The 26,253-nt window shown below is 34.9% G+C and overlaps 1 protein-coding gene across 4 annotated transcripts in view; it reads right to left on the bottom strand.

Moving 5' to 3' along the window:
- USP34 (ubiquitin specific peptidase 34) overlaps positions 1-26,253 on the bottom strand; it is a 240,584-nt gene that overhangs the window by 29,542 nt on the left and 184,789 nt on the right. For 3 of the 4 annotated variants that reach the window (XR_003513389.1, XM_027555584.1, XM_027555581.1), the window contains exons 46-64: positions 26,121-26,177; positions 25,948-26,025; positions 25,432-25,526; positions 22,694-22,866; positions 19,957-20,110; positions 17,784-17,862; positions 16,553-16,606; positions 16,349-16,444; positions 14,154-14,249; positions 10,149-10,213; positions 9,978-10,053; positions 9,839-9,886; positions 9,683-9,748; positions 7,869-7,949; positions 5,891-5,976; positions 5,350-5,518; positions 5,176-5,250; positions 3,627-3,778; positions 3-51 (exon numbers count right to left, since the gene is read on the bottom strand). Coding sequence is in view for 3 of the 4 variants with exons in the window: in XM_027555584.1 (XP_027411385.1) it covers positions 3-51; positions 3,627-3,778; positions 5,176-5,250; positions 5,350-5,518; positions 5,891-5,976; positions 7,869-7,949; positions 9,683-9,748; positions 9,839-9,886; positions 9,978-10,053; positions 10,149-10,213; positions 14,154-14,249; positions 16,349-16,444; positions 16,553-16,606; positions 17,784-17,862; positions 19,957-20,110; positions 22,694-22,866; positions 25,432-25,526; positions 25,948-26,025; positions 26,121-26,177 (1,749 nt within the window). In the remaining variant the exon portion in view is untranslated. The remainder of the gene's footprint in view (positions 1-2; positions 52-3,626; positions 3,779-5,175; positions 5,251-5,349; positions 5,519-5,890; positions 5,977-7,868; positions 7,950-9,682; positions 9,749-9,838; positions 9,887-9,977; positions 10,054-10,148; positions 10,214-14,153; positions 14,250-16,348; positions 16,445-16,552; positions 16,607-17,783; positions 17,863-19,956; positions 20,111-22,693; positions 22,867-25,431; positions 25,527-25,947; positions 26,026-26,120; positions 26,178-26,253) is intronic. The other variant, XM_027555583.1, reaches the window with a different exon arrangement.

A 26,253-nucleotide genomic window follows, 5' to 3' on the forward strand; every position in this document is an offset into this window, starting at 1 on the left:
ACCTTTCCTCCTGTTAATGCCGCCATGTCAGTCTGCGACAGTGTCAAATGCCTGAAAGAAAACATTAGTGGAAATAAGTTCTTCTTTCCTCTATACTAATTTAGAGCCATTTGAGTCATGATACATAACAACATTGTTGATTCAGTTACAAGTATACCAAGACACCATCATAAAATGATTTTTGAACTTTCTGCTAGACTTGTTCATTAGACACCTTTTGGACAATTTTTTAAAATTCCAAGATTTATATATAGAAGTCCAAATCTACTTTATTTCCGTTTAATTAACTCAATATGTTCATGCACTAAGATGGATTTAATTTAGAGAGCTTTTCTGACACGAGGACCTTTAAAACAAAGCAAACTTTGAAGAAATAAAGAATTTCACTTTCAAGTTTAAAATTACTGCATATTTCTTCAACTTAGTAAATAAAATTTCAAACACATGCAAAAATAGTGTAAGCATCCCAACAGTCAAATTACCAACTCATGGTCAGTGTTGTTTCATTTGTACCTAGTACTTAATCAATTTGAACTATTCTGAAACAACTCAGATATTGTATCACTGAGCCCATAAATCAATATATATCTCAAACATAAACTTCAGAAATGTAACACTACCATTATTCACACCTAAATTAAAATTCCTTATTATCATACAAGATCCAGTCAATGTACAATTTCCTCAAGTTTCTTAAAAAAAAAAAAAGTTATAATCTGTTTGAATCAGGATCCAAATAAAGTCCTCTGTTGCCATTGGTTGAAATGTCTTTTAAATCTCTTTTAGACAACTGGTTTCCCCTCCGATTTTGTTTTTATCTTGCAATTTAATCTGCTGAAGAGTAGGTGGTTTGTCGTGTAGAATTTCCCACATTTCCATCTTGCTGATTATATCCTCACTGTGTTGTTTTAACATATTCCTCTGTCCCCATATTTCCTGTAAACTGGTAGTTAAACCCAGAAACTTGATCACATCTAGTTTTGACTTTTTAATTAAGAATACCTTGTAAGCGGTGGTATGAACTTTCATCACAAGGCACAATGAAAAGTTGTCCCTCTTTTTCTAATGTTTTCAGCCCACAATGATCGATTTCTAGATCCATTATTTCATTTGGGATACAAAATACTAGTATCCCAATTCCGGCACTACTTGCTCATTTATTAGCTCAAATACCTCTATGACGACGAGCATGTCTCATTTACAATCTGGTTGCCATGAAGTATAATTCTTGCAGGTAAGATAAACACTTGATACTGTTCCTTTATTAATATGCTTTCAAAATTATCATTTGGTTTCTTAATATACTCCGAAGGTTGCCAATGATTTTTAAAATTTTGTTTTTAGGTATCATTATGAACTCATGGATGTAAACATCCATGACATGTTTTAGTCCACTTGCAGTTACTTCTTGTTATTATTGATGTTCAAGTTGTCCAGTCTGTGACCAAAGATACCTCAAGTTGACTCTTGAGACGTTTTAACATGACCCCAGCAGTCTTTGATAGCCTCCCTGCTTTTCAAAATGACAAAATGTTCAAGGCTTCCCATTCATTTCTTGCCCAAAACCTGGAACTGGCCATTTTCCTAAGGGACCTTCATTTTTTTCAGTGGTAAATAATATCTAGATGCCAGTGGCACTCATTGATTTTGGGTTGGACAGAGTTTCTAGACATTTTCAGAAAATGGGAGATACATAATACATTTTTTGTTTGCTTAAGACAAAATATACCATGAACTTTACTGATACTGCCAAATTCAAATTTAGTGTTGAAGAAGTCAAATAAACATTCTACAATTTTATATTGATATTTCTCCTCTTTTCTTTTTCTGAAAATCTTGGTTTCTAATGATGTTAACAATTATCTATTTACTTTATTCGATAACATAGTTTCAGAACAATAATTCTAGTTATATTAATACTAACAATATAATTAGCAAAACACTTTTAAGATAATTTTACAATTTTTCTTTGTCTTTCAGGTACATACCACTAAAAATTACAGTTAAATCAATGTGTTCTAAAGTCACTTTAATTAATTCTTCTCCAATGTTTATGTCACCAACTCAATATACAGTTAGTTTCATTTATTTCAGTCTGCTTTTGATTTTTAGGGACTGCATTTTATTAAGTTTGTAATCATATAAAACATTCACATGATTCCAAAAATAAATCTAAAAAACAAAACAATGTACTACATTCAAAGAAGTCAAACTTCCATTCCTGTCCCCTCCAGTCTGTTTTCTCCTCCCCACAACCACTGGAAACTTGTTTTTAAAGTGTATTTTTAAAAACTTAGTCTTCAATTAAAAAAAAAAAACAAAAAACCCTCAATTCTTGTCATTTGCAGTACTTATGTTCTATACGGAGATGCAAACACTGAATTAGTGAACACCAAATCACTGCTTATAGGGAAAACACACAGTTTGTTCCTGTGAACCTCAGGGTCATAACATTTTCATTGATAAATCAATATGTTACCTTGTGTCATATGTGTGCTTCTGTTTCAAGACACCTGATTTAATGTTGACCATTAGCACATTCTTGAACTTTGGAACAAACTAGATAGCACTTGGCACTATGTTTGGGACCATTTTTAAACAGCCAAATGACCAAATAAAGAGCATAAATGTGAAAAATGTGGCACATACTGCAAAAAAGTTTGTTTACAATATGAGAACTGAAACAAGAAGGCATAGTGTCACGACATCTGACCTCAGCTGGGGAAGTGTGTTGTCACATCAACTCCAAATTTTTGGTACATTCTGTAATCCACAAATGAATATAAAAGCTTCACAAGTATTGATTTGAGGATTACAAATAAATTTTAGTTAAGTAGGCAAATTTGCAAATTGGAGATCCATGTATAATGAGGCTTGGTTGTGCATGCACACACGCACAAACAAATGCACACGCGCACACAGAAACGAACGTGCACGCACGCGCGTGCGCACACACACACACACACTGTCACTCATTTTGTCTCTCTCAGCCTCCCCTGTCTTAAAAAGTATCATACTGTAGGGGATTTTTTGGCAGTCCAATGGTTAGGACTCGGGGATCCTGCAAGCCAAACCATGCGGCCCCAAAAAAAAAAAAAAAAGAAAATAGTATTCTATAGATACTTTTGTCCACCTTCATTTTTTTCACCTTAGTAATATCTATCCTGAAGATCTCTTCATGGTAATATACAGATTCCATATTCTTCTTTTTTCTGCAATGGAGTACTCTTATAGAGGGAATGCTGTTTCTTCAACTAGTCCCATCTTTGTGGACATTTTCAGTCTTTTGCTGTTTATAAACATTGCTTCAATAAATATACATCTTTCTGTATTTTGGGAACAGAATCCCAGAAGTGGGGTTGCTAGGTTAAAAGATGAATGCACATATAATTTTGCTAGATATTTTACTGTATATTTCTTCAATGTATATTTCTAACATGACTCAGAGGCAAAGTAAAAGTTTGGTACAAAGGACTGAAATACTTATGCTACAAGAGTTGATGAATCATGTTATTATTTAAAAAGAATTAAGTAACAAAGCCACTGAATTAAGAATGATAAAACAATTATGTAAAAAGAATAAAACCAAACATGCTTTAAGCATTTTGAATGTTGAAACATTTCACCTTTCTGAGCGAGACTGTTCAACCAAAAGAGCAACTAAAGCTATCATTTTTTCAAGGGCAGCTGGCCTGTATTTCTCTTCTGCCAGAGAGAGTATATCTTCCTCCTCCTCCTCCTCTTCTCCTTCTTCCTCTGACAACACTTCAACTTGAGGCTAGAACATAAACACAATTCATTTTTAATATATTCGTTTTTTAACATTAGGTTGACAGCAAATAGCTTGATTATTTTATACAACAATGCAGGGTAGACAGTGGCAGGAACATGCATCATGAAAAATAACATTCAAAGGCCTAACTCTAACTTTAAAAATCTAAATGACACTCAGGACAATTTTAGATTTAACAGGCAGAGCTGTAAAGAACAATAATTCCCAATACTGTGAGTATTTACCTTACCTAAAGAGATAAATTCTTTAATAATAACTTTTTCTTATAGGTAAGTTCTTTGAAAGATAAATCAGGATCAAAGTTCATATGAATTGGAAAAAAAAAGTAATAAAAATGTCAGTCACACAAATAAAGGAATCTATATTTGCAATTTTCAGAAAATCCAAACAGTAGGTATGTCAAAGAGATATTCATCAGAAGTTTGAAATGCAATACTGAACAAGTAACCACCTAGGCTGGAATTAGATAATAACAGTATATATCTGGAGAACCATGACCGCATAGTGGCTAATAGTTTTGTTCAAGAGTCTAATCAAGGATCAAATGCTAACTCACTGTTATCTAAAATAAGTTAACTTCTTTATGCCTCAAGTTGCCCATCTATAAAATGGAGATAACAATAGTACTTACCTCTTAGGGTCGCAACAAGAATTTAATAAGATAGAACATACAGAGCATTCAGTCCAATATGGTCATTACAAACAATATACAATTGATAAAATACTTTCAATATTATAAACAGACTAGCTACCTGAATTTTTGGAAGACATACAAATTTAATACAGCAAAGGGCTTTAAAAATACGGTCAGAAAAAACGTTCACCAAAACACAATATGCTGACAGGAAACTAAAGCAGGTGGTGGTCATTTTGCTACATTTATTGGTTTTGATCCTGGGCCATACCAGTGAAATGTATTACTTGATTGTTTCTTCTCTCACTAGATCCATTAAAAATATCAACCAAACAGACTCCTAAAATCATTTAATATCAGGGCTGCTGCTCCTGCTAAGTCGCTTCAGTCGTGTCCGACTCTGTGTGACCCCATAAATGGCAGCCCACTAGGCTCCTCTCTCCCAGGGATTTTCCAGGCAAGAATGAATACTGGAGTGGGTTGCCATTTCCTTCTCCAATGCATGAAAGTGAAAAGTGAAAGTGAAGTCGCTCAGTCGTGTCCGACTCTTAGTGACCCCACAGACTGCAGCCTACCAGGCTTCTCCATCCATAGCATTTTCCAGGCAAGAATACTGGAGTGGGCTGCCATTGCCTTCTCCTAATATCAGGGCTAGACAGGACTTAAAAGGAAATCTATTATCTTTCCATGGTGCAACTTGAAACCATGGTCTCTAAATATCCCTGATATGAGGCAGAACTGTACTTACATTTTCAGGCCCTTTGGTTCCCATGTAAAAATGTACCATTGTAGATATGGCTTGCAATGAAAGCAAAAACTGGCTCTAAAAACAAAAATATTGATTTAAAAATATAAACACAATTATGTTTTAAATACCAAAAATAAGTATATAATACCAAAAATAAACAAGATACAGTCTCACCTCTTCTTCACCCATTTTGGCAAATTCATAAAGGAAAGCAAAATATTCTGTAAGATGTTTACTGTGAGGCTTTACACCGTGTTCCATAATTAATAACAGAGTTCTCACAAATCGAGTGACACACGAACGACCACCTATATCTTCTACTGAAGCATCCATATCATCAGACCTGAAAACATAATTTTATGTATCTTAGAGAAACTATGAAGTCTGGGGATAGATATTCTGGGAGGAGAAATATTAAAATCTGAATTTATCATCTTTATAATTATGAATACCACCAATGATAGCAATACAAACAGTTGGATTCTAGTTCTCTCTCACTGAAATCAAAACAAAAAGACAAGTCAAAGTTCCCTGTAGAGGATTTCGAAAATGCAATTAAACAAAAATAAAACAAAAATTTTCCTCCTTGATTTATATTATTATAGACTTTTTAAAACAGGAGAACCTAAATATTTCAGTGTGGATATTTAAAAATACTTTGTAAGCAGGTAATCAAAAAGCTTAAAATGTTCAGTTCAAAAGGTATACTTCTTACCCATCTTCCATCCCTGGTTGTAGATAGAGATGAGCGTGCACAGGTCTAAGTCTCTGAATTACATGGATACACAAACGCTGAAACATCTAAAAGTGAAAAGATATGACAACGTAAGAGACAAGTCATGTCAGGTAACAAAGATACTGAAAAATGAACATGATCAAAAATTCTGTTGCTCATTTATATTTTTCTCACAGATTATCTTTTGACATTCTAAAGCTTTCCTGGAGTCTCCACTACAGACTGAGGACAAAAGGTAGAGTTAGCTTGAAAAGCAATATTCAGTTTTATAATGGAAAAAGCAACAATAAACTATAGGTATTGGTAGTAGAGATTGCTAACTACAAAGTTTCATGAAACCTTCTTCACTAGTGGAGATACAGAAGAAACCTGGCATCCATTTCTTTCATAAAAGTGGAGTGGGGAAGGGTATCTGCTTATCAGAACCTCAATGACCAAGAGAAAACAATTTAAGTTTATCAAAAAAAATATGAATTACAAATGTCTGAGGTGAGACTTCCTTGGTGGTCCAGTAGTAAGAATAAACCTTCCAATGCAGGGGACACAGGTTCGATCCCTTGTTGGGGAACTAAGACTCCATATGCTGCCGGGATACTGAGCCGGCACGCCACAACTAGAGAAGCCCCGTGTGCCGCAACAAACAGCCAGTGCAGCTAAAAAAAAGTCTAAGAATTCGCTAAATAAGATATACAAATAGCCAATAAGCATATGAAAAGATGTTCAATATCATTATTTCCAAAGGAAATACAAACCAAACCATGATATACTACTTCACACCCATTAGGATGGCTAAAATCAAGATGATAACAAATGCTGAAGAAGATGTAGCAAAACTGGAACCTTCATAGATTGCTGCTGGGAATGTAAACAGGTGCAGACATCATGATAAAAAATCTGACAATTTCTAAAAATGTCAAACATAGTGACCATACAACCCAGCAATTCACTTCTATGTATATATCCAAAAAAACTGAAAACATATGTCCACACAAATATCTATACACGAATGTTCACAGCAGTGTTATTCAAACTAGCAAAGAAGTGGAAACATCACAAATGTTCATCAACTGCTGAACAGAGAAACAAAATCTCATATATGGAATATTATTATGCAGTAAGAAGAAATAAATTACGGATATAAGCCACAACATGCCAGTCACAAAAAAACACATACTGTGTGATTTTCTTCAAGTGAAATGGTGAAAATAGGCAAATCCATAGAGATAGAAAGTAGATGAATGGTGGCCAGGGGCTGAAGAGAAGGAACAGGATAAAATGGAAGTGACTGCTCATATGTATGGGATTTCTTTTCAGGGTATTATAAAATTACAGACAGATAATAGTTGCATGTTTGGGAACAGGACTAAAAACCACTAAATTTTACACATCAAAAAGTTTTATAAGAATTATATATCAAGAATAACTTAAAGTAGCATCTTTCAGATTAAATTTTTGGTTTTGTATCATAAGTGGATATATGTGTTTTTTCTTTCTTGTTAATTTTTCCATTGGTTTAAGAAAAATAAATTGATTCATGTGATAGTTCAGAATCTGTCACAGAAATAAGTTATATACTATTCATTTAACTTCAAGGCTATTACCGTACCCTACCATGGTTAGAGCATCTAAGGAACTGAAAAAGTATCAGTACAATTCACATATCACACATCGATCCTGTGATCTCCAGAGTACAATACGCATAACTGAGAAAACAGGCAGTTATAGCTATCTTCCCATAACCAGGAAATGTGAATTATTTTAATCACTTGAATGGAATGATAGCTGATTTGCCAAGAGGCTGGTGAAAATAAAAGCAAAGTGACTTTTGTGGTAAGAGGTCAATCTTTTCAATGCTTTCATTGAATTAAATGAATTAAATGGGTTAAAGTATATTCATGGGCAAATTCAGAGTAATCAACTTGAAAACTACTACTTTTTCAAAGAAGATTTTTCTTACCTGTCTCACAATTTGATTAGGGCACTTAATTAGTATCTGCATTGGCCACCAATCATCATCAGCCATGCGGTCCAAAAACCACTGTAAGAAAATCATGTGATTTTTAATATTCAACCAATAATTGGGGATAAACATTACACAAGGATTTTAATTTTAACTGAAATTTGAATTATTTTAAGTTCTCACCAAAACAGATTCTTCGATAGAAAGTCTAAACTCTAAAATGCCTAAAGTCATAATCAAAGTCTTCTCAATACAGAATTCCATGGATGCCATTTATATTAGTGTACAACCCACATGATAACAACTGGCAGTGCTTAACAAAGTGGAATGTTATTTTTCTCTTAGACTTCTTAAATGTCACCCTGTAGAATCTTTTGCTCCTAGTAAATAAGATAGGATCTGAGTATGATTCACTTTTCCTGTTTAAAACCAATTTATGTCTCTTGATAACAAAAAACATTTTACACTTACTTAGCTTAGACAATTTCCCATTAATTTCAAGATATCTCTTAATCACATATTTAACTCCTTTACTGAACTGTACTGCTCATTAATGCATACATATAATTGCTGACAACTGTAGAGAATTTTAACTCCTTGAGTTCCAGAAGAAAATCCTTAGTGAAAAAACTAAAGTGACAACTTTATTTAAAAACAACAAAAACAAAACAAATTTATGACCTAATATAGCTTCTCCATCTACCAGTTTCTTAAAAATCATGAAGAAGAAGGGGAATAGAGGAGTATGTCAAAGAACACACAAAAGATGCTGTCGGTCAAAACCAGCATGTGGAAAATCCTGCAGAACAAATGACAAAGTGGTACGGAGGGGGGGACAAAGGTAACTACAGCTGCTCTTTGGTATGGAGTCCCAGCATATACAAAAATCTGCAAATACTCAAGTCCCATAGCTGACCCTCTGTATCTGAGATTCCTCTGCATTCTCAGACTTAACCAACCACAGATTGTACAGTACTATACATATCTACTGAAAAAAATCTACGTATGAGAGGACAAACAGTTCAAACCCCTGTTGTCCACAGGTCAACTATATTAATAGGTGAAAAAAGATTTATAAGACAAAAGCAAAATGTGGAAAGGATCTTGTTTGAATCCTAATTCAAACAAACCAACTGAAAAAAACTCAAACTCTCTCTAAAAACCTATATGAAAAAAATCTTCAACTAATCTCATTGTACACTATGCTGCTGTCTCCCATTTCTGGACATTTATAAGACTTGCATTCCTAGTAAGATACATACCACTTTGCAAGACCATAAAAATGATAAACAATAGTAAGATGACAATATGGCTAAGTGATTATTACCAGTGTTCATATTATCCTAAGGGATATGTTACTCTTATAAGGCAATTCTGGAAAAGATAAAATAGGACATAAATTGATCTACTGGGATAGATTTTCCTATTTTCCTCAGGGGGTAAGGGATCTACTATTTTCCTCAGGGGGTAAGGGAGATATGTATTTTTTAGTATTTTCTAGTAACATGCAAAAGTAGTTAAGAAATATCTGGTACAGTCTTAAATCTTCTATACTTTTTCCTTCTGATACATGACAGGGAGAACACAAGAACTTTTAAATAACTTAAAAATCAATTATTTATTCAGTGTAATGAAGCTGATACACAATTATAAATTTCTCTTGGCTATCAAGTAATTTTAGGAATAACTGACACTGGGCTCTCTATGATTTATAATAGATAAAATAATTTTGCTGTAGCATCTTAAGAATAAAAGAAAACAAGAAACTGAATCTTAAGCTATGCATTGTTTTGTTGAATTATTCACCTCACCTCACAAGCTGCTTGACTATTATTAAATTGCTTGGTCAACAGTTCAATCCACTGAAGCATTGTGGGCTAAAAAAGAAAAAGAAGTCACTGGAGGTTTTAAGAGCTATCTGATAAATGACATAAATAGCACAAAAGTTTAAAAAATAAAATATGCACCTTTTCTTTTGAATGAATAAAGGTCTCTAGGACAAACGAAGTGCTTAACTGCAAGAAAAGACAAAGTTAAGCAAAAAAGATTTAATTATTTTAAAGTCATCAATTTTGAAGAAATTTTCTAAGGTTATACATATATTACCTTTGCTGTCATTAAAGACACAGCTTTAGGATCTGGTAATGTACTGGGAATACAACTACACAACTGCCACATAAACCTAGAATTTGAAAATAATAGGTTAAAATTCTCACGAAGTAAGATTTTTTAAAAATGTGTAACAAAAGATCTCTTATTAAAATCTACCAAACTTACCCAAAATATGTATGTTCAAAAATGTTTTTGTCTTGAAGAAACTGCATGTTATCATGCCAAATCCACTGAAGAAAAAAATGTTAACATGAGGTATCAGAAAGCATGTTTCATGACATTTTACCAATATTTTTATTAGACAGACTAAGACTTGCTCTAGAACCAAAACAAAACAAATACATGCATTTAAAATTTATGTTGACTTTTTCTAGGTAAATGGAATATGGAAGTAGTCACTAAACCTGATCCAATTTTTCATTACTTATCTGGCTAACTCAAGCCCCACACTGTTTTTATTCTAAATTTATGAAAAATTTTAAAGTATGAACTCTGAAATTCCACCTGTCTGAAGAGAAAACATATAATAAACAAAACACAGGAAAATGATGGTAGGCTGGTATTTTTATAAAGGTTTATGTTTAAAAATTGGAAAAAAGTTATTCAGGTTCACCAATCTAATGAGAGGTAATTTCTTTGTTTATAATAATCATGAAAAATTATTTCTGACATCTGTCCTATAGAATTGCTTTGCTGACTTTATTTTTTGTGTCCTTTCCCTCTCTGAATACCCTAAATATGTTCTAAGTCATTGACAGTCGGTTCCATAAAATTATTTTTATCTGGAATAAATTTATGTTTTGATTATTATTAAGTTTTACTTATTTTTGGCTGTGCTGGGGTCTTCATCGCTGCATATGGGCTTTCTCTAATTGCAGACAGTGGGACTATTCTTCCTTGGGATACACAGGCTTCTCATTGTGGTAGATTCTCTCGTTGTAGAGCACAGGCTCTAGGGCAAGGGCTCAGTAGTTATGGTGCCCGATTTAACTGCTCTGTGGCATGTGGGATCTTCCTGGACCAGATCAAATCCGTGTCCCTTGCACTGGCAGGCGGGTTCTTAACCACTCTACCACCACAGGGAGGTCCCCTATGTTCTGATTATAGGTATTACTGTCTTCATCCCTCTGAAGATTTGAAACCACCTCTACCTGCCTTCCCTATCCATGACTCTAGTCCAGAATCAGGTCTTAAAATCACTAATTAGGGCTCCTGCTCCATATTATCAATATTTGAAAAAATCACAGACCTGATTTGGCCTGCTTCAGAGTTCTTGTTCCTCTAGGATTTCCAACCACAGCAGCTTTCTTATAGCCCCGGGGAGAGACTGACAGCATTTACCTATCCCAATTCAGTGCCTTTTCACAGCAATAGAGCCCCATTCCAAGCTTCCTGCTTTTAGCCACAAGCTCAGCTCCTGTGTCATAATTTTTGTCACCCTTTACTTCACCAGAACTTAACTCTCAACCACTACTGCTTTGGTCTTAGAGCCTGGTAGACCCTGGAGAAGGCAATGGCACCCCACTCCAGTACTCTTGCCTGGAAAATCCCATGGATGGAGGAGCCTAGTAGGCTGCAGTCCGTGGGGTCACTAAGAGCTGGACACGACTGAGCGACTTCACTTTCACTTTTCACTTTCATGTATTGGAGAAGGAAATGGCAACCCACTCCAGTGTTCTTGCCTGGAGAATCCCAGGGACGGGGGAGCCTGGTGGGCTGCCGTCTATGGGGTTGCATAGAGTCGGACACGACTGAAGTGACTTAGCAGCAGCAGACCCTGGTTTCTACCAGGCTCAATGTTTTTCATTCTATTCCATTTTTGCCTGGAAAATTCCATGGCCAGAGGAGCCTGGCAGGCTATAGTCCATTGCGTCGCAGAGTCGGACACAACTGAGCAACTGGGCACAACAATTTCTGTCCTACAGAAATATTCATTTTGTTTTCTGATGGCCCTTTTTACATACAATATACGTGGAGCCAACTGAGTATGTCTAAGAATTAGATTACTGCACTACACTGATGAAAACATTCCTAGGTATTTTATATGTATCTGTCCAACTTCACCTTGGGCCACTCCTTCACCACAGCCACAGCCACAAAGATTATCATTCAGCTTCTAAAACATGCCAATAGGCTCTATCCTTCTTCAAGAGATTTATACATAATGTTCTGTTTGCCTGGAGAACTTACCACATGATTAATTTCTTACTGACTTTCAAGTCTCAGTTTCAGGTTAACTTAAAACATATCCAGATTACCTGCCCCCCTCCAGCAATCCTGATCAACTCCCTACCATTTCTGAGTACTCTGCTTGTTCTATCCATAACAGTCACTACAATTTATCATGTTTGTTTACTTAATATATTTTATGGTTTTAAAATTTTCTATTTTCCCTTTGAGAAAGTCTGCTCCCATCTATATTTCAACTGAAGAAATCTAAAGGACCAGATTCTAGTTTATGTCTAAAATCTATGTTTATGTTAAATAATACAATAAAAATATTATATTTTATTTAATTTTTAGTAAAATATATATGCAGCCAAACATTTTAAATTAATAAGCTACAACAATGATAGGAGAAAATGTTTGGTTTAGGTCTGCAATCAGAAATAATGCTGAGGCATCCCTGGTGGTTCAGTGGTAAAGAATTCACCTGCCAATGCAGGAGACAGGGGTTCAATCCTGGATGTAGGAAGATCCAACATGTTGCAGAGCAACTAAGCTCATGTGCCACAACCACTGAGCCTGTGCTCTAGACCCTGGGAGCCACAATTACTGAGCCCATATGCCACAACTACTGAAAGCCTGACTGCCCTAGAGCCTGTGCTCCAAAACAGAAGCCATCACAATGAGAAGCCTAGAGAGTAGCCTCCACTCTCTGAAACTAGAGAAAAGCCCATGTAGCAACAAACACCAAACACAGCTGAAAATATATAAATAAATTTTTTTTTTTTAAGAGTAATGTGGTTCAGCTTGTTTTTATATTATAGTAAAAGTCTGGGATTCTCTTTTGTCACAATGTAGATCAGTGGTCCTCAAAGAATGGTTTAGGGAGGGGAGAAGTAGGGGTGGGGGTGGCACATAGGTACAGTGACCTTCATTGGGTGTCTGTAAAATTCAAACATTTTATACAAGCAGCTCATGCAGCTCAATACCAGAAAAATAAACGACCCAATCAAAAAATAAGCCAAAGAACTAAACAGACATTTCTCCAAAGAAGACATACAGATGGCTAACAAACACATGAAAAGATGCTCAACATCACTCATTATCAGAGAAATGCAAATCAAAACCACAATGAGGTACCATCTCATGCAGGTCAGAATGGCTGCTATCCAAAAGTCTACAAACAATAAATGCTGGAGAGTGTGTGGAGAAAAGGGAACTCTCTTACACTGTAGGTGGGAATGCAAACTAATATAGCCACTATGGAGAGCAGTGTGGAGATTCCTTAAAAAATTGGAAATAGAACCACCATACAACCCAGCAATCCTACTGCTGGGCATACACACTGAGGAAACCAGAATTGAAAGAGACACGTGTACCCCAATATTCACTGCAGCACTGTTTACAATAGCCAGGACATGGAAGAACCTACATGTCCACTGCCAGATGAATGGATATTACTCAGCTATAAAAAAGAACGCATTTGAATCAGTTCTAAAGAGGTGGATGAAACTGGAGCCTATTATACACAGTGAAGTCAGAAAGAGAAACACCAATACAGTATGTTAACGCATATAAATGGAATTTAGAAAGACGGTACGATGACACTATATGCAAGACAGCAAAAGGGACACAGATGTAAAGAACAGACTTTTGGACTCTGGGAGAAGGCAGGGTGGGATGATTTGAGAGAATACCACTGAAACATGTATATTACCATATGTGAAACATATGATCAGTCCAAGTTTGATGCATGAAACAGGGCACTCAAAGCCAGTGCACTGGGACAACCCAGAGGGATGGGGAGGAAGCAGGGAGGGGGTTCAGGACAGGGGGACACATGTACAACCATGGCTGATTCATATCAACGTATGGCAAAAACCACCACCACAATATTGTAAAGTAATTAGCCTCCAATTAAAATAAATTTTTAAAAAAGGGATTCAAACAATTTTATTAGTAACACTAAAATGTTATCAGTCTTAAAAAAAAAAAAAAAACCACCTCATTCTCTTCTGAGTGTACAATGGAGTTTTCCAGAGGCTCAATGATGAATGAAATCACAAGAGACCAAGTGCAGAAGCTGTTATGAGACTCCAGCTGTCTTCCATTAAATCAGGTATTAAGAGAGATTTGTAAAAAAAAAAAGAAGTAAAACAGGGCCACTTTCCTCACTGAACTGTTCTGTTCTGAAGAACATTTTTTTTTATTTGTATCAGAATGTCATGGGTTATTTTTTAAAATAAATTTTTAAAATTTGCTTTAATTTTAATATGGTAAATATTGATACATATAACCACATAAAAATGAATAGTTAAAACTCTAAGGTTCTCAATATTAAGAATATAAAGAAGTCTGGAGACCAGGAAGTTTGAGATGTACATGAGCAATATACAGTTAACCACTGTCGTGCTGTGTGGCATGCGAGACCTTGGTTCCTGGACCACAGATCAAATTCCCTGCAGTGGAAGGGCAGGGTCTTAACCTCTAGACCACCAGGGAAGTCCCTACAGCTGACCCAAACCTTGAACAATGAGGGAGTTAGGATTGCCAAAGTCCTGCAGTAAAGATCTGTATATAACTTTTCTCTCCAAAATTTAATTACTGATAGCCTACTTGTGTTGACTGGAAGCCGTTGAACTGATAGCATCAACAGTTGATTAATACATATTTTGTATGTGTTATATACTTTATTCTTACAACAAAATAAGCTAGAGAAAATATATTTACAGTACTGTATTGTATTCATCTATACTGGTGTGTTTATGTTGTCTGCTTACAAGATGAACTTCAATACCTGCATCAATAGCTTTGGGTTTTTTTTTTTAATATTTATCTATTTGACTGCACTTGGTCTCAGCTGTGGCAGGCAAGGTCTCTGATCTCGGCTGCAGCATGTGGGATGTTTAGTTCTGGCATGCAGGATCTTTTTTAGCTGCAGCATGCAAGATCCAGGTTCCTGATCAAGGATCGAATCTGGCCCTCTACATTGGGAGCTTGGAGTCTTAATCACTGAACCATCAAGGAAGTCCCTCAATAGTCCTATACAGAACACTGTAGATGTTATATGTATTATGAAAACTACACATCAAACATGAAAAGATAACATGAAAAAGAAATTCATATTTACTTATACATCCTGCATTTACTGGAAAAAAAAAAAACACATATAAGTAGAACCTTGCAGTTCAAGCCTATGCTGTTCCTATGTCAACTGTAAATCAATAAGATTTTATTTAAAATTTTATTTTACTTCAATAAGTGGGTTGACTATCATAAAATATTGTTAGGGCCTCATCTAGAACACAGTCTACATTTATCTGAATACCTTGGGAACACGAAGTCTTGCACATAATGATGATACTCTATAATAATTTTGCTATTATGACAGAATTTGAAATAAATTTTTGTATAAACAGGTGAGTTTCATAGTTTGACTTCTCATTCTGATGGTAAACCCAACTGAGGAGTTTGGGAGAAGGTAATATACTTGGCACTGCATCAGAAAATTATAGGTAGGCAAGATACCATTAAGAGTAGGGAACAAAGTCTCCTCAGCTTTAAGACTTGACCAAAACAGTGCAAAATGCCAGTCAATCAATGAAAGTTTAATTGTCTTGTAGGAAGATTACATGTTTACCAGGTAAACCTTCCTGCAGATTTACTTTCTGTACTTTTGGCTGAGTCAGTTTATAACACTGATATAACACACTCAGCATGAATATCTTTTATAAATCCCTAACAATATCACTTAATATATTATTAAATGAAGAGAGCTTCATTACTACAAATGAGACACATTTTAAAATATATATACATACATTTTAAATGCATTTAAAATACACTTCTGTATAATATGAAGCATAAGAAAAGGAATACTCTCAGTCCTATCACCCAATCCAAATATATCACTGATCATACAAGTTATTTGTGAGCTTGCACTAATTCCACAAACCTTTTACCTCTCTTATTTTTCTTCAGTGTTACTAATAATTGTTTCCACTCCCTTTAATCTCATTCACTTTATGTTCACCTGTCATATGTCGGTATTACCAAGACTATTTGTAAAATAAATAGTGTTAAGGTCTACTTTGGATTACAGATACTAATGATGTTTGAGCCTGCTTTTATACTATAGAATACTTGCATAAATACTTAACATGCTTTTAAATTGTTGCTAAACTTAAATTAACTCATACCTCTAGCAATTCGGATGAAACATCAAATTTGTACTCTTTGCCACTTTCTTCCTCTGGTTCCATGCGTTTGTAAAACAGCATATATGCACTGTGGGTCTTCAAGAGGGAAAAAATAGTATATTTTCATTTTGACATAGTTTAACTATACAAGTAGATAATATGGAAGTCAGAAAACAATGTAAAATATATGAAGGAAATGGCTACCTTTTCAAAGGAGAAATCCATAAACTTATCTGTAACAGAATCATAGGTCTTGGTCTGTATAAAAAAATGAAAGTTTTCCTTAAGAAACAGGTACACTCAGCTGTATTTATATACCAAATATTTTACTAACAGATATTTAAAACTTTACAGTAATTTTGTAAACAGTTCTCAAATAGCATTATCACATAAAAATCTTTGACAGAAATTTTTGGCAAAGAAAATATCAAAATATTTTTAAGGTACTTTACCACCAATATATAAAGTTTAATAAAATGGACTGCAATCTGAAAAACTACTTTTAAAAGAGTTTTGCAAAGTTTGTTTTCTTTTTAATCTTTTTTTAAGGAACTATTCTAGGAATAACACCTAGAGATGCAATAGGTTTAGCTATGCCTTCAATGGTAACACATTATTTACTTCCTTCTTCTACTCATTTTCAAAGTGTTAAAAATTTTTCTACTTCTCCTTTTCGATTCAGAATAGTACCTAAGAGCATCAAAGAGCAATAAGAAAGCCTCTTCATTAAAATCCAGAATGGCGACCAGTTATTCACAATAAACACAGTTACTAAAGAGAAATATAACTTTATCTGGGCTTATCTGTGAAATATAAAATACTTTTTAATACCTGATTTAGATAATCAACAGGGAAAATTTAAAGTTTTCAGAAAATTGCTACCAGGGTAAAATGCATATGAAGAAGTGAAATTATTTTAAGACTACTCCAATCTGTCTTTTTTACATCTTAACTGCTAATTACATAAGAGATAACCCTTTTCTATCCTGTCACTAGTAATAATTAGTAATAACAGCTGCTATTGTTACACAAAGTACCAAGGAATGATCTTTAAAGTTCAGCTTAAGCCAACTTCCTGGTCAAAGATTTCTCACAGTAAGTCAATAAAGAGCAATTTCTTCCTGCTCTAACCCCAAAGTATTTAAGTAAACAACTTATTCAATAATGTCTTGTATCAGTGTAATTTAACTCTTATACTTTTATTTTTCAATTGTAAGTCAACCTTCTTAATCAGTTGAAGAAATCATTTAAAAAATATTTTTTAAAAAATTGCCATGTCTGGTATCTGCTCCAAACTTAGTAACTATACTAAACAAATAACAAATCTTACATATAATTAGGAGCTAAAGGAAAGTTAAATGACTGTTTTGGGGTTTTATGATACTGTAAAGCACTTGGAAATTCACAAACCACTTAATTTTTGAATAAAACTTACCGTCATCTCTCCACCAAAACATTCAGAGGCAAGTTGAGCAGAATCAAAAGGTTTTACCTCAGCATCATTAAAAAGATACCTAAAGCAGAGCATATATGTATTGATCAAGTATATATTGTACTATATATAAATATATGTATATATGACTGGTTCAAAATTGGGAAAGGAGTATGACAAGGCTGTATACTGTCAACCTGTTTATTTAACTTATAAGCATAGTACATCATGTAAAATGTTGGGCTGGATGAATCACAAGCTGGAATCAAGATTGCTGGAAGAAATATCAACAACCTCAGATATGCTGATGACACCACACTTATGGCAGAAAGTGAAGAGGAACTAAAGAACCTCTTGATGACAGTAGAAGAGGAGAGTGAAAAAGCTGGCTTAAAATTCAACATTCAAAAACCTAAGATTATGGCATCTGGTCCCATCATTTCATGGCAAACAGAAGGGTAAAAAGTGGAAAAAGACAGATTTTATTTTCTTAGGCTCCAAAATCACTGCAGATGGTGGCTGCAGCCATGAACTTAGAAGACATCTGCTTCTTAGCAGGAAAGCTATGACAAACCTAGACAGTGTATTAAAAAGAAAAGACATCACTTTGTCAACAAAGGTTCATATAGTCAAAGCTATGGTTTTTCCAGTAGTCTCCAGATGTGACAGCTGGACCATAAAGAAGGCTGAGCACCAAAGAATTGATGCTTTCTAATTGTAGTGTTGGAGAAGACTCTGTGAGTCCCTTGGACTGCAAAGAGATAAAACCAGTCAATTCTGAAGGAAATCAACCCTGAATATTCATTGGAAGGACTGACGGTGAAGCATCAATACTTCCGTCACCTAATGATAAGAGTCGACTCATAGGAAAAGACCCTGATGCTTGGAAAAATTGAAGGCAGAAGGAGAAGAGGGCAGCAGAGAATGAGATGGTTAGATAGCATCACCAACTCAAAGGACATGCATGAATTTGAGCAAACTCTGGAAGCAGTGATGGACAGGGAAGCCTGGCATGCTACAGTTCATGGGACATGACTTAGCGACTAAACAACAATATGTACTTTACCTGTGTTGTGCCTATTTTTAAAATATTTAGATTACATTCTAATATATTACAAATATTGATCAAACATTAATGTGCAATCAATTCTAACTAAGCTCTTGTTTTGACAATTTTAATCCACTAGAAATTGGGAATATAGTTTCACAACATAGTTATAACCACCTTAAAATGTGACAGATCTATTTATAATCTAGGAGTAACAAAAGAGTTCATATAAGCGAGGAATAAAAAGTTTGCATAAATATAACATGTAAAGCTATTGGACGGAAAATATTAAGAGCCTGGAAAACTTACAAAGATAAAGGTACCATTTCAAAATTTATTTTCAAATGGACCAGAAAAAGTAAAAGATACCATAGACATGATGGCTTAAAGAGAAATAATTGAACAAAAGTATTCTGCAAAAAAAGTGAAGCTGCTCAGTCGTCTGCAACTGTTTGCAATCCCATGGACTGTAGCTTACCAGGCTCCTCCATCCATGCAATTTTCCAGGCACGAGTTCTGCTAAGCACAAATCAATTTACCAATGTACACTTTGTTCAAAGCAATATCCCCAACACTTAGAACAATGCCCAGGACAGCAATAGTCTCTACATATAAGAATTTAACCAACAACATTCGAAGGCCAAAAACCAGCTATTAAAGACTGATCGAATGACTTCCAGCCATTAACTTGATAAAAGATGATAAAAAAGAATGTGTGTTAGAGGGGAAAAGTAAAGTGAAGAAAATGGAGTATGCGGGTAATTTCTAAGTGGAATATATAAGGACTTTGTGGCCATCCACAGGTAAGATTCAGAAGGTGCAATATTGTCTATGAATCTTAAGCTGTGTGCAAAACTCTTGAGGGTCTTCATTTTTCTTGAGTAAGCATTTATCAAGTTCTCAAAAAAGTGCAGAAATCTATAAAGCTTAAGAACAATGGATTCATATTATCTTTTGAAAGCCGCTTTCATTTAAACATTTTATGTGCCCCCTTTCCAGACATAGGTACAGTTTAGAAAACAAAAATCTGAAAACATATCTCAGGAAAAAAACTATTATAAGCTTATACTTTAAAAATTGAAACAGATTTTCATTTTAAATCCCAAGGAAAAAGTATTTAAAACTCACCATTTATTGTTTTTATAAGCATGTGGGTTGACTATATCTCTAATGAAGCTGTAATAGTGTCCACCATCTGCGGTTCCTGTATGAACAGTCACTCCTATCAAGTCATACTCATAGCTCTCCGTGTCTTTTGAACGATCACTGACTTCCTTAAAACCTGAAATGATTTACATGAAGTGGCAGTGATTGTGAAAACAGCACACAATGACATCTTAGAATCACTTGATAGAGTATACTTCATGCACAGAAATAGGCACAGATACTTCATATATTCAAACAGGCACAAAACAACTCTATTTGCTGTCACTCACTATTTATAGCCTACAATTTTAAGGAACTTTTATACACATTACTGGAAAAACAACTACCTTGTTAGTGCATAACCAGGGACAATCTCAACATAACAAGTAAATGTAAATTTTTGTTTGTTTAATCTGGCTATTCCTTTTGAAATAGATAAACTTGAATGAAACAGTGTATATTATCTTTATTAGGAATAAGCAAACACAAGACCTGAAAGGTATTAACATATTTATGCCTGCTGGTCTATGTTAAGGAAAATGAAGCACTGTACTGGTAGCATGGTTCCAACTGTTTTATCAATTAATAAAAAACACTATGTATTAGAAGCTTTATGTACAAAGAAACAAAACATACTTCCAACCATAGAGATTCAATCTGAAAGGTTATTATAATAGATACTAAAGAAAAAAACTCCAGAAGATGTATGATTTACAATCTATATTTCCACCATCACACAAAAAGAAAAGGTGTAATTAAAAGCATGTATGAAACAGCAGACTTGGTTCACCTGAGTGCACAGTGTAACATGAAAAGTGAAGCAACAATTAGCTGAAGAGGAGGAAATGGCTGACAGTGGCAGAGCAGTGGCTGAGGAGTTTGGGTATACTAGGATCTGATTCTGTGGCCTAATAAACTCCTTTATCTTGGCATTCTTGTTATTTTCACGCATGGTGGCATCATGGAAAATACAGTGAAGCACAGTTACTATGTAGTCTTGCTATAATTTTACAAACGGTTTGAAAGCATTCTGAAAAGTGGGACATATATATACAATGTCAACTTCTTAAATCTGTCTATATTTTCAAACTTACCTCTTTTTGGTCACTTCCTGAAATTCCTAAACGTACTCAACTTTACTATAAAGTTCCCTCCCTTAACCCTGTATCCCTTCATAGTTATAATCACCATCCTCTCTTTTCAAAGAAAGATTATGTTATTCTGTTGAAAGAGTAGCGCTCACTCATTGCTTGTATCTCTCATTTCCCATTTAGTGAAGAGTAAAACACTCACTGGATGCTCATTAAGTACCCGGCAATACAGTATAAAGAATAAAATATGGTTCTTTTTCCTAAATCTTATAATATGGTGGCTCTTCAAATTTCAAAAATTTCAATCTGCATAACTTTCTATATAAACAAAACACCACCAGGCCTCTTATGTAAAATAGAACTTCTCTCTGCCAAAGAAGAATGGAAAAGGTAAGGGCTAAACCAGTTCTGCTTTCTTCTCTCCTCTCATCTATTCCCATTCCTCACCATGGTTCTTAGGGCATGTACACAGATGTTTGAAAATCACTGGTCTTATGAAAAGAACAGCAATTTGTAGGTAACTCAAGTGCCATTTTAAATTCACTGCAAACTGCCTTCCTACCACAATACCCATATTAAATTGCTGTGATAACCAAAGATCTTCAACATGTTAGATAATTTTCCCTTGTGGTCTTACTGGAACCGTTGCTTTTCTTTAGCATTCAATACTTCTGACCACATTCCCTCGTTCTTGAGCTCTTGAAGTACTGATCCCACTAGTCACCTAACTGATCAAACAGAAACCTTTCTTGACTTTTCCTTCCTCTAGGAGTAGACTGACTAAACTATAAGCTTCAGAGGGGTAGACACCTTCTTCTTGTTGTCATTATATTCTCATTATTATGATAGCAAGTTAAATAGTGGACAGATGTTCAGGAACTTTGTTGATTTCACTGTTTCACTCAGTCATTGAGTTTTATTAACTCCACTGCCATACACTTCTCTCTAACCCTACTAGTATGCTTCTATTCCTGTGGTTTGCCTTAATAGCCTCCCCACACTCCTTTTATTCAGCCTCTAATCCATTTCTATTACTATAGTTAGAATAACTTTCTCCAGATCTCACCTGGTTATCTTGGTTTCCTGCTTAAAATTTTTCAATAGCTTCACATTGAAATAAAGATCAAAATCATTAACTTGGCCTACAAAAGACTAATCTGGCTGCCACTCTTTTGCCTGTTTTACCAACCCCCTAACCCCCCACCCTCCAACAAGACTATTTGCTCCTCTCAATCTAGCTCTTGATACTCAGGTTCTGCTTAAATGTCACCTTCTCTTGAAAGCAACCCTGTGATTCCCCTCAACCAATCTGACAACACTTTATGTTAATAATCCCGTTTAAAATATGCCATGCCCAATAGACTTAAGTTCTTCAAGACCAGGAACCATGTTTATCTCATTCAGTATTGTGTCCCCGATGCCTAGAACGGTGCCTTCAACACAGTCCTAGTAGATACAGAACGTTTATAGGCCAACTGTCTGAATATACCATATTGTCTTTAGAAACATTTTTCTAAGATTTAATTTAATTTTCTTAAATGTATATTTAATTACAATGTTGTAATTAGGACTATCTTGTCATGGCGACCTACAGTAAACACAGGCAAGAGAAAGAAATTTTGCATTACCTTCTTTCCTGTCACTCTTTCCCATAAGGAAATCTTCTGTATAGGGTGTCATATCCAAACGTAATGGGAAGGAAAAGTGTGTATTCACTTTTTCTTTCATCATTGTGACCATATTAAATGTATACCTCATAGTATTGAAACTCAGAATCTGAGGCAATTTCTTAAAACATGCTCTGAAAGACAAAAACAAAAGTTGTTAAAAATTATCTTTCAAAAGTATTCTAGCTATTATCAATTACATTTATACTACACTTATTTCCATATTCAATTCAGAGTAATAATAAATAGTACTCTGAATCATGCTCTTATTAAATCTATCAATCTATCTCCTTACATGACTTTCTATTCTGAAAGAACTTCCCCACGTTTAGATGGGAAAAACAAATGAAAAACTACAGTAGACTGTAGAATATGCCATGGTGAGGATGGGAGAGCAAAGCACAGTTTTCTGAATTAGGTAAGATTATTTGGGAACCATTAGCATATCAGTCCGGAGAAGGCAATGGCACCCCACTCCAGTACTCTTGCCTGGAAAATCCCATGGATGGAGGAGTCTGGTGGGCTGCAGTCCATGGGGTCGCTAAGGGTAGGCCACGACTAAGCGACTTCCCTTTCACTTTTCACTTTCATGCATTGGAGAAGGAAATGGCAACCCACTCCAGTGTTCTTGCCTGGAGAATCCCAGGGACCGGGGAGCCTGATGGGCTGCCGTCTATGGGGTCGCACAGAGTCGGACACGACTGAAGCGACTTAGCAGCAGCAGCAGCATATCAGTCGGAGAAGGCGATGGCACCCCACTCCAGTACTCTTGCCTGGAAAATCCCATGGACAGAGGAGCCTGGTAGGCTGCAGTCCATGGGATCGCTAGGAGTCGAACATGAATGAGTGATTTCACTTTCACTTTCATGCATTGGAGAAGGAAATGGCAACCCACTCCAGTGTTCTTGCCTGGAGAATCCCAGGGACAGGGGAGCCTGGTGGGCTGCCGTCTATGGGGTCGCACAGAGTCGGACACGACTGAAGCCACTTAGCAGCAGCAGTGTATCAGTAGAGAGTGGTATTATGGTAGTAGATAAAATTTTTTAGCAAAGAATGAGTAACTGAGAAAACCAGAGCTTGAAGACAGAACTGAGTATGATCGGTTGAACACTTACTATGTTATTAGAGACATCTAGAAGTATGATAAGAGTACAAGAGGACTGAATAATACTTTTCTTGGGAGATATTTGACAATATTAAAAAAACAAAACAAAACAGTAGAATCATATTAGCCAAATTAAAGGAATGCTTCAATAAGGAAATAGTTATCAAGAACAACAGATTTATTCAATAAGCTTATTCCAAATTTATTGAATAAATAAGAGATTCTATAAGAATGGAGCCTCTCAATTATCTTTCACTGACTTCTAATTATATTACTCCACAGTAATAAACTTTTGCCTGAGTCCAGTCTGTTTTAACTCCTTAACTTCTGACCTAACCTCTCGTCAGATGAGTTTGTCTTTTACATGTAACTGCCTGCACAGTTATGCTTTGAGTGTATTCATTATAACTTTTCTCTTTTGCAACCAACTTGACTTCTGGAGACTGAGAAGAAGAATACCATTCTTTTCAAGGGCATATTTATCTGGGAAAATCTTCTCTTAAGCAATTTGAAAAGAAAGCTTTTCATTCACTGTCTTCAAACATGCTCAGATCTACTTCATGTAGAAAACTCCTCCTCTGCTTGATTTTAAAGTTCTTTCTAAAAAAGTCCATCTTTCTTTCTGTTTCTTACTGCCAAACTTCTAAAATGAATGATCTATACTTTGTGTCATGTTCTCTGATGACTCTGCTTCTACTGCTACAACCTGACAGAAACATCATTGAACTATCTTTTTGAAAAATTCAATGATTTTATTTGGCTATTATTTTTTCCCTCATCTCTGCATACTATGTCAATTGAATGAATACCTTCTTGAAATTCTCTTCCCCAGATTCTGGGTTACCACAATATCCCGATTCTTTTCCCTTCCTGACTTTCATTCTGTCACTTTTTCCTCTGTAGTTTTAGGTTGGCAAAGGTCTGAGTTCTTTGCAACAGTTATGTTCTTTCTCAGGCAAATGTTCTGATGGCTTCAATCAACTATGCAGATAATCCTCAAATCCAGGTGTTAATCATTTGGTGTCACTGTATATTAACAATCTTATTTTCTATTACCATGAATGTAAATCCTCTACTTGAGGCAAGGTGGTCAAATCCCAGACTTTCTAGTACTTATAAGGTCATTACCATTTCTCTGCCTTTGTTTCCAGTAATGAACAACATAATCTTTCAATCTAATTTCTATTCAGTGTTCAAGAGTAGGATTGAAACATCTTTACCGAACTACTCTCTGTCCTAAACCAGCCATCTCGTGGCTGGCTCTAAAGAAAAAAATCTCACTTTAGAAGTTCAGAGGAAGTCTTCAGCTCATGAGTTGATTCTTTATCACGTTCCACTGAGTGCATGGGAAAGGACTAAGCAATCATACACACCTTGTTAAATACTTGATTAAAAAAAAAAATTAAGAGTGCTTGAATGTTTACTTGAATAACTGAATGAAAATTTGCTGTGTAAGAATCAGCTTCAAGCAGCTGATTGTATCATGTAATCATGTAATTTTCATAAGCGTAACATTAATTTATCCTAAGTTTGTATTTTACTTCTATTTGATGATTTATCAAAATGACAAAAATTAGGTTTCAAAAAAGCATACCTTTTTTCAGCTCGTACTTTCTTCCCACAATGAGAACAAGTATACATGTTGTCACCTTCTAAAGTATCTTTAATGGTAACTTCATCAAGAGATTCCTGTTTACACATTTAAGAGTTTCATATTATTATTTGCAACACGCAAAAAACACAAAAAGCATTCATTACAATTTGAACAGAATGCAGAGAGGAAATCAAAGTTTTTATTTTAAAAAATGAACTCTTAAATTTAGTAAAAAAAAAAAAAAAAAAAAAAAGGACAAGGTGCTCTGAATCTTACTAAATATTTATAAAACTCAACTATTTAAATTCTGATTAGGAAAAATCAGTTCTGTGGTCTACCTTTAATTCTTATTTGAGTAACATTGCAAGAAGAAAACAGATGAAAACATGAAAATTTTCTCTCAAAGTAACAAACAGAAGCCTGCTGTCTCTCTCTCTATATATAAATGTGTGTGTGTGTATACACACAAACAGTTGAAAAACAGGAAAAAATTTTAAAAATATATACATTACTCACATAAATATTCTTCATATCAGCCACCTGGCACCTCACAGTATAAAACTCTTCAGCAGTCTGACTAACATGTTCACAATCCTAGTCAATCAATAGTCAAAAATTGGTAAATTCTCATAATAAGCTAAAACATACATAAAAATTTTCAAAAAGCAAAAATCAGGAAGAATACTTACCAAGGACACAACATTGTTTGTAATTACACCTCCAAACAAACTTTTGACAGTATTTTTCTTAAAAAAAAAAAAACAAACAAAAACACAAAAGTCAGTAATTTAGAACCGTGCAAAATCTCTAAAAATTTCAAAG

The sequence above is a fragment of the Bos indicus x Bos taurus genome, chromosome 11 (assembly GCF_003369695.1).
Source record: "Bos indicus x Bos taurus breed Angus x Brahman F1 hybrid chromosome 11, Bos_hybrid_MaternalHap_v2.0, whole genome shotgun sequence".
NCBI lineage: Eukaryota > Metazoa > Chordata > Mammalia > Artiodactyla > Bovidae > Bos > Bos indicus x Bos taurus.